Source organism: Xiphophorus couchianus, chromosome 1, assembly GCF_001444195.1.
Source record: "Xiphophorus couchianus chromosome 1, X_couchianus-1.0, whole genome shotgun sequence".
NCBI classification, from domain to species: Eukaryota; Metazoa; Chordata; class Actinopteri; order Cyprinodontiformes; family Poeciliidae; genus Xiphophorus; species Xiphophorus couchianus.
Window position 1 is genome coordinate 24,185,114 of NC_040228.1, and position 9,358 is coordinate 24,194,471.

Consider the following 9,358-nt stretch of genomic DNA (forward strand, 5'->3'; position numbering starts at 1 on the left):
GTTATTCGAAAAATACATCAGTAGTATTGTTCCTTAGGGGTTATCTGATGTCACAATATTTTTTTTTACTTGCAAGAGTCGTCTACAGTAGAAGGAGGGACCGGGTCGGTTCTCCTGCTTTTTTGTCTGTCGGCCATATTGTATTTAACAAAAATAATTTCTTGCATTTGCAGCTGATGGCCAGTAGTTGATGGTATATTTTATGATGCATTAGTGTCCACTTCAGTGGTCTGTGTGCATTTATAACATAAAAATCCACAGGAAGCACAAGAAAATGGCTTTTAGAACGCTGTCCACTGTAGTGACCACTATGCATGAAAGGGATATATTCAAAGATAAAGACCTTTTATTTTTTATAGACATTTATTAAAAAGTTATTGGTCTCAGTGACCATTGCTATAGTTAGAGGAAAATTTAGGAAGCTTGCAAGCCTAAAAAAAAAACATCCCAACTGTAGAGTACGGTGGTGGCAGCATAATTGTTTCCTGCAGAGGGATCTGGTGAAGAAGAAAGAACATAATGTGCAACACAGCAAGACAAACAGGAAGTTAAAGCGTCGGCACAAATGGGTTTTTCAAATTGTCAATGAGACCGCTGAATTTACTACAAAGTATCCTAAAGGGCAACAAGGTTAATCATTTGACTAGAACAAAGTTCTGAAAGTTTGCAGGCAAAGTTTAAACGAGTTTGAACAAACTCGACTCAGTTACATGAGTTCTGTCAGAGGGAATCGGCCAAAGCTGCAGCAAGCAGTAGTGAAAAGCTTCTTGAAGAATACCAAAATAATTCACTCCAAATCATGCAGTTTATTGAAAGATAGCTTTACAAATATTTAAGGAAATGTGTGCAAACTTTCCACTTTGTTAAAAGCTAAAAAAAAAAAAATCTCTCTAAAAACTGGAAAAGTTTAGTTTAATTTATTGTCAGTGAAAAAAAAACTTCCCTTTTAATGCACTCTATGTTCAACTGTTTGAGATAAAAAGTTTTTGTTTGCATGGCTGTAAAATGAAGGCACTGGCAGCAGAAGAGCACACACACACACACACACACACACACACCGCCTGCCTCTCTCTCTCTCACTCTCTAAAAATGGAAGTAACAAGTTGATTTGCGCATCGACTCTGAGCGAGAGAAGAAAAGTGGGGGTTAGAGAAGTGTGGTTGTCCGTTTCCTGCTTTGAGCTGATGTGTGCACAGAACAGAGAAGAGAAACTTCCTTTCTGGCAGTGCATTGTGAGGACGTTTTTGTTTGTTGTTTTTTATTTATTTCTAGCAAATGCAGGAGATATTAATTTCAAATAAACCGGAGCATTTGTGAGAAGGAAAATGAGCCGTGGGAAAAATAAACCGGAGAGCATCCCGAGCTCCCTGCTGAGCCAACAGGAGAATGAGAAGCTGGAGGAGCTCCTGGGCAGAAGGTGTGCTGTAAGTTCACAACTGGCAGGGAGGCGGATAAGCTTCTTAATTTACTCTCATTTCTGATCCAAGGCTTTACTCAGTCTCATTCTCTTCTTTTTGAAGTAGCTAAAGTCATATCCTGATGTGAATCGCTAAATTAACGGTTACATATTTGAATCTGTTTCTTGTAAGTTCAGTTTTTTGACTTTTAGTTATTAGTTTCTGAAAAAAAAGACATCAGGTGTTTATTTTTGCAATGATTTTTTTTTAGTAAAGGATGTAAATACACGTTTTCTTACATTGGGTCATCAAGAAAGTGGGTAGCTGTAACAGGAAATGGTGGCTGTATCGATTCTTCCTCCTCTGTCAAAATTAGATTTCATGACTGTGTTTAGTCTCGTAGCAGAGCAGAAGTTAGTCTGTTCTTCATTCTTTTTAATCCACTAAAGTAAAGATTTGCTCAGAGTTTCTCTGTTGGATTTAAAAACCTGCAAAGCTTGAAAACAGCAGGTGCGACAGAGAAAACAGAAGAAAAACTTATCAGAGCAAATGAAAGCAGAGGAGGAAGTTAATCATCGTCGCCAAACTGCAAATTTACATTTGAACTGCAATAAAATGCCTTAACAAGTCATATCAGCTCTAAACTGTGTCCAACGTCTCTCTCTCTCTCTGTGTGTGTGTGTGTGTGTGGGTGTAGTCGATGGCCACAGCAGTGGCCCAGTTGTTCATGGCTCTGCCTCACAGCCCAGCCATGTGGAGTCTGCAGCACACTGGAGTGCTCTGCTTCGTCAAAGACAACCCTCAGCGCTCCTACTTCATACGCATGTTCGACCTGAAGGTCAGACAACAACCAAAAACCAGCAAATCACGCTCATCTTTAGGTGTTTTCCACTAAGTTCTCCTTTTGAAAAGTCACAAATAGTTCACACAAATTACTAAAGTTCATTACTTTTACAAACTGTGGAGTACCTTTTTACTTTAGACCAACATTTAAAACAGAAAACTGTTTAGTTTATTACTTTTATAAACTAAACATTAAACCAATATGTAGCTTTATACTTTTAATGAGACCAAGAGAAACTCCTGTTAGTTTACAAATCTAGAACAAACTTAAACAGTACCATCTACTTAACCCAGAACAAGAACCAGGCGTGGAGAACCAACATTTAGCTTTATACTGAATAAATTTAGAACTAAACCCAGAACAACTGGAACCAACATTTAGTTTTATCAGAACAAGAATCTAAAGAAACCGCTACTGGTTTATAACTTATGAACTAATTATTCTTATTCTTAAACATGAGGAAACTATATGTAGTTTTATACTTTTACATTTTTGTCTTTCTTTTGGTTTTGTCTGTGTTTTCTTCTAATTCATGTAAAGCAATTTGAAATGCCTTGCTGCTGAAAATGTGCTTTATAATTAAAATTACCTAGCTTACCTGAGAGATGATTAAAATCTTTTCCCCTCAGGCTGGTAGGCAAATTTGGGAGCAAGAGCTCTACAACCAGCTTGTTTACTCGACGCCGCTGCCGTACTTTCATACTTTTGCTGCAGATGTAAGACATTCCCTGCACATTCTGCATTTATAAGTCAAAGGTTTCTCTACAAGTTCCACATTTCTTCATATAGTGTTTGATTCGATGTGCATTCGTAGGACTGTCAGGTTGGGCTGAACTTTACGGACCAACAGGAAGCGGACGCCTTCCAAAGCACCATCATGGAGAAAATCAACCAAAGACACAACCGACAAGGTCAGCATGAACAACTTCCTCACTGCACAGAGGGGCAAAAACATTTCTTACTCTTAGAAAAAAATAAACATTTAAGCTCAAGTTGTCCTCTTTAGGAATTAGTTTGTTTTTTTTTTACTTGTGAAATCAACATTTTGTTGGTGTTACATCTTCATACAGACAGTACAGATTTATTTTACTTGTTTATTCATTTATTTCTGCGTTTCTTTTTTTTTTTTTAATTGAATTCTGTGCATTCACGGCGCTGTTGTGACATCTTTGATGCTGTGATCCAAAATGGTGGCTTGTTTACAACCGACAGAGAAGAAACAGCGCCCCCCACCGAAGAATGGTAAGATAAACCCTGGACCGGATGTTTAATACTAAAACTTTATTTGAAACATGCATCACAAACATGTTACGTGTTTTCTCTTTCCATATCGCTGCAGACAGAAGTTCCCTCCCTCCTGTTCCACCTGGTGTGTATCTCCCATGATTCATAGCTCTCCTCGCCTTATTACTAAAACAACATTAAAGTTTTTGTGTGTTTTGATAACCCAGAGACTTTTATAACTTTGTAGCGCCTAAGTTCGTTTTGGTAGTTTCGTAAAGCAACATTTATAAAAACGTCAGGAAGACGTACAAAGTACATTCAGAAGTATTCGCTTTAAATAAGAAGAAAAAAGTAAAAAATTTGGTTAAAAAAAATAAGAATAAAAATAATAACAGCCATAAACATTTTAAATAAATTTAATAAAATAAAATTAAATTACAGTAAAAAAAACAAAAGAAGAAAAATTATATTATGGAGTGAACGTTCTGTCTGAACGTTCAGACAACGTTTGCTGAACGTCGTCCGAACATTTGCTTTGTTTGCTCGCTGAGCCAAATCATATTTTCTCGAAAGTCAGAATGATTAAATATAATTTTACTAGATTTAAAAAGAAAAATTTACTTCAAAGTTGGAAACTTTCATTATGTTTTTGTAGCATATTAGAATATTTTATTAGAATATTTGGGCCATTTGCTGAGTTTACTTAGTCAGGTTTGCGAGTCGCCTTGCAAACAATAAAATTTTAATAATATGTCCGAAACATTTCTCTTAGAATATACAGTATCAGTTGAGTTTTTATTGTTTTACAGGTTTTTTAGTAAATAGTATGGCTGCATCTGAAATATTTTATCATAATTTTTGTTTTTATTATTAAGACCCAGAGTTGGGTAGTATGCTAGTTATATTTACTTAATTAGTTTTGAGGAAAAAATACTTTTAGGAGTATTTTTACGATGCTGTATTCTTTACTTTTAATCAAGTAATTTTATTATGAAGTGTTTCTACTATTACTTGAGTAAAATTTCTGGATTCTCTACATAATGATTGATAAACAAAAATCTTTTAACCAACAATTTAGACACACACATGCAGTTTTTTATTAAACTTTCATAAGTTTTATATTGAAAGATTTCAGGGGGGAAAAAAATCTTTTACCTGATTTTGTAATTATTTAAATTAATTATTTTCATTTTGGTCTTTAAAACAACAACATTTTTCACATAATTTATATCCTGTTGTGTCTGATTGTGTTATTTTTTAAAATATTAATCAATTGATGTTTTGATCAGTTACTCAGTACTCTTCAGTTCCTCTTCTTAGACAGATACGTTTTACTTTTACTTGAGTAACAATATTTTAAAGTAGTGCCACTGTCACATATAATTTTTGTTACTCTGTCCATATGTGTTAATGTTAAAGCTTTTATTTCTCCCTAAAGCAGCGTCTCCCAGCCCTCCATCTTTCCACATGGCCACAGTGGACATCCAGAACCCGGACATCCAGTCTTCGCGCTACCGCTCCATGCCTTCCCCTGCCATTCCCTCAGCCGTCTCCATCAAAGGAAAAAAGAGCAAAAAGGACAAGAAAAAAGGCGTGAAGATCTCCAAGGCTGACATAGGAGCACCAAGTGGATTTAAGTAAGGATTTGAGCTCCTAAAACGCAACCAGATGTCTCAAATTAATTTATTCTGGCATTCACAAATGGACTCTGCTTGTTCTTTTTTTTCTCTTTCTGACAGGCATGTAACGCATGTAGGATGGGACCCCAACAACCTGGACCCGGATCTGTCGAAGCTGTTATCCCAGGCGGGCATTTCCATGTCTGACCTGAAGGATGAACAGACGTCCCAGTTGATCTATAACGTCATAGAGCAGTCAGGAGGCATGGAGGCCGTGAAAAGGGAGGTGAACCGAGGTCAGACTTTTTATTTCCATCTTTCTAATTAATCCTCTGCTTCCCAAATGCTGAAACTAAAGCTACAGTAACTTCTATAAATAAAAAAATTAAATTTTTTAAACATATTTATTAAAACTGTCACTATACTGTGACAGATAATCTGTGAAAAGATCCTCTAAATCGACAGAAATGAACGTTCCTGTCAAAAACAACCAATCAGAGCCAGGAGGAAGGCCTTAGCGCTGTCACTCAACCCTGTGTATGCGCTGCTAAATGTGCTAATGGCAGAGAAACAACTTACTGTTACAGAAAAACCGTTTATCCGCTGTCATTGCTATGCTAATTAGCCTTAGCATTCATGGCAGACGCTGCAGTCGGGAAGAAGTTGTTGTGTAGCAGAGAGTGAAGAGGACCAAGGGGATGTGAGCAGATCAATCAGTCAATCAATTAGTGTTTATTTGTATGGCACATTTCAGCAACAAGGCATTTCAAAGTGCTTTAAATCATAAAAACACAAAAATACAAAATCATAAAACACACAGTTAACAATTGAAGCTTTACATTTTGCTAAGTCTTGTTGTTAAAATCAAAATTTTGATAAATTTTTTGTTTATTATGTTTCAAAATCAACTCTGTGCAGGTGAGTTTTTAGTCTAGATCTAAAGGAACTCGGTGTTTCGGCTGCTTTGCAGTTTTCCAGATGTTCCAGATTTGTGGTGCATAAAGGCTGAATGCTGCTTCTCCATGTTTGCTTCTGGGGATGCAGAGCAGAACCAGAAGACCTGAGAGGTCTGGACGGTTGCTATGACAACAGCAGATCTTTAATGTATTGTGGTGCTAAGCCATTCATATGAATGACAGCGTTAAGTCCCTCCTTCTGGTTCTGATTGGTAGTTTCTAGGAGAAGTTTTAATAAATATGTAAAAACATTCAGCTCTGGTAAAAACTAAGAGCCCACTGCACTGAACCCAACTGCAAACCTCCTGGTTTGTCCTCCAAATATTGATTTCTGAGTGAAAACATTAGTATTGTTGTTTCTAAATGAATTTTAACTCGTTTTATTTGCATTATTTGAGGTCTGACAGCATTGCATCTTTTTTCTTATTTTGACCATTTCTCATTTTCTGCAAATAAATACCAAATTTTTGCCTTGAATTTCAGAGACATGTATGTAGTTCATAGAATAAACATTTATATTTACCTATAAAAAGTTAAATCAGAGAAACTGATCATTTTAAGTGATCTCTTAATTTTTTCCAGAGTTGTATTTTTTTAATTAAAATTACATCCTGCATTTTTAATTGGGTTCATTTCTAACCTTCGGTTTACGTCACAGGTGATGTTCCTCCACCTCCTCCTTCCAGCCGACAGGGGCCCCTGCCTCCTGTGCCGGGCCCCGGGCCCCCAGCTCCTCCTCCCTCCCGAGGTCGCTCTGGCCCCCTGCCTCCCATCCCAGGCCAGGCGCAGCGCGGAGCTCCTCCCCCTCAACCGCCTCCATCCCGCGGCGGCCTGCCACCTCCTCCTCCAACAAGCAGAGGAGGCCCACCTCCACCGCCTACACCGGTCCACTCTTCATGCCCTCCACCTCCTCCGTCTTCACGGGCCTCCCACAGCATGCCACCTCCTCCGCCACCATCCAGCCAGCCTCGCTCTATGGGTGTCCCTCCACCCCCTGTCCCCTCTGCACCCAGCAGGGGTGGTGGGGGAGGAGCGCCACCTCCTCCTCCTCCTCCTCCTCCGCCTCCTCAAGCTTCTGCTCCTTCAGATTTCCCTCCTCCTCCAAAGATCGGTGGCGCGCCTCCACCACCTGCTCCTTCATCCTCCTCCTCCGGAGGAGGAGAGGGCAGAGGCGCCCTGCTCGATCAGATCCGACTTGGAAAGAGTCTCAGAAAAGTAAAAAATAAACCCTTCCTCATATTTTTACACTTTGAATTAAATTTCCATCCATAAACAAACATGAAGGTGACTGACTATGCTTCCTTGAACAGGTTTTGCATAAAACCATTCATAGATAACGAGAGTTTAGTCTGCTCAGTGCTCTGCTCCTTTCAGGATGAGATGTTTTTATGTCACTTTAAATCCAAATAATTTGCTGGCCACGCCCCCCAACTCAACGTTTACACTCACACGTGAAAATGGTTGCAAACGATGGACAATTATACAACCGTACATGTTTGAAAAGCAGAAGTGGAGCCTTCTGTGCAATCAAAAAGAATGCAGCGAGTGGTTTCTGAGTAGTAATTCAACAACAAAACACTTATCTTTTCCAGCAGCCATTGCAAAGCGCATACAGCTGTTAAATCAGCTGACCAAATGCCCTGGAGTTCCACCGGAGTTGCTAGGTAACTAGGCTGGGCTTTGCTTTGCTGGTGTTGTTAGGCAACAGCACAGTTCCCATTACTTGTAACTTAATAATCTGGGAGTTTTCCTGTGTCATTTTCCAGACACCAAAAATGACCAAAACAACAACTGGATGTTTTTTTTGTGTGCTTAGCCTGTTTTAGAAATGTTAGAAGCTATTGGAACCCAAATGGAAATATAAAAATGTGCAAAAATATGAATTTTGCATAATAAAACCTATTTAATGTGTGTTTCTTTTTGCAGGTAACAGAAAGCTCTGAGCCGCCGCCGCCTTCAACGCCAGACGGAGGAGAGGGCATCGTAGGGGCCCTCATGATGGTCATGCAGAAGAGGAGTAAAGTCATCCACTCTTCCGGTAAGCATCGGTAAACATTTTTAAGAAAACTGAGCCCAAACAAAAACAGAACAGACCCCTTCATGTGTGTGTTTGTTCGCTCCTGCAGATGAAAGTGAAGAAGATACAGGATATGACGATGATGATGACGACGAATGGGACGACTGATAAAACACCGGCAGCTGCGGATTCTGAATTTATTAGATATTAGTTTTAAGCTCAATAACTGTTACATGTGACGTTTCAAACTGGAAAACGACTCGTATTTATGGGAAAATTGTTTTTGCATTTGTGCTGGAGTTAATAAAGACAAACGGTTCATTAAAAAGGCTGAACGTTTCTTATTTAAAATTATGTGAAGAAATTATTAGTGATGGATACAGATACTCCTCCTGATTATCTTCTGTAGAAAACCCGACCTTGAATGTGGTCACATTCATTTATGGAGGCAAAATAAAAACCTAAATCTAAAGGTAATAAATTGTTGTTTTAACAAAATAATCAGAATTCCTGAAGAATTTATGTAAAAAAATAAGTGGAGAGTTGATCATAAGGTCTGGCAACTTCTAACAAGTTTGTTTCCCTGGGGTTTGCATATGAGGTTACACAGGGACCCATTTGTGTTAGCCACTCTTCAAAAGGGGAAAGACATGAGAGCATCCCCTTTAAGTAAAGCCTTTGTGTTTATCCTTGAAAGTCAGGAAACGGCCATGAGAAAACATTAACTTTTGTTTTTGTTTGGAGATACATCATAATCCATTTTATTTATGGTCTTTGTTGTGGTTTTTTTTCTTTTTATGTATTATTTTTGGTTGTGATTTATTTTGGATATTTAAAATATCTCCCAGTTTTAGCATTAAGAGTTCTTTATAAAATGAAAGTTTAAGAAAAGGCGAACTTGCATTATTATGTCATTATGAAAATATAACTTGAAAATTCTCTCAGAACAATATTATCGTTTATCGCAATAATTACTGGGACAATTTATCTTTAACAATGTCTGACATCTCACCAAGACTTCAAAACAATCACTAGATGCTTTCATGGCAAATAAACCGTTTCTCATCCATCAACACAAATGTAAATATGCAGCAATGTTCATATCTGTAAAAAACAAGTAAAAATGTTGAATTTTGAGTGAAATTGAGAATTCTTTTTCTCAAAATTCTGACTTTTTTTTTCTCAGAATTCAGAGATGAAAGTCGAAGGCAGAATTGTGACTTTTTAAACTCAGAACTCTGAGTTTAAAATAAGAATTCTGAAATTAAAGTCTGAATTCTGATTTTTTTTCTCAATTCTCA

General features: G+C 37.8%; 1 protein-coding gene across 2 annotated transcripts; it reads left to right on the top strand.

Moving 5' to 3' along the window:
• Positions 1-1,147: 1,147 nt before the first annotated feature.
• On the top strand, positions 1,148-8,386 carry LOC114148545 (WASP actin nucleation promoting factor). 2 transcript variants are annotated; one of them, XM_028023922.1, is made up of 11 exons: positions 1,148-1,424; positions 2,095-2,235; positions 2,871-2,957; positions 3,056-3,152; positions 3,454-3,483; positions 3,581-3,610; positions 4,907-5,102; positions 5,205-5,380; positions 6,699-7,255; positions 7,967-8,078; positions 8,167-8,386. In XM_028023922.1, exons 1-11 carry the CDS (start codon positions 1,326-1,328, stop codon positions 8,223-8,225), a joined length of 1,584 nt encoding a protein of 527 aa, XP_027879723.1. In that variant the 5' UTR covers positions 1,148-1,325; the 3' UTR covers positions 8,226-8,386. The 2 variants fall into 2 exon arrangements, with proteins under 2 accessions (XP_027879723.1, XP_027879715.1); XM_028023914.1 differs by having other exon boundaries at positions 1,149-1,424; positions 4,904-5,102.
• The last annotated feature ends 972 nt before the right edge of the window (positions 8,387-9,358 follow it).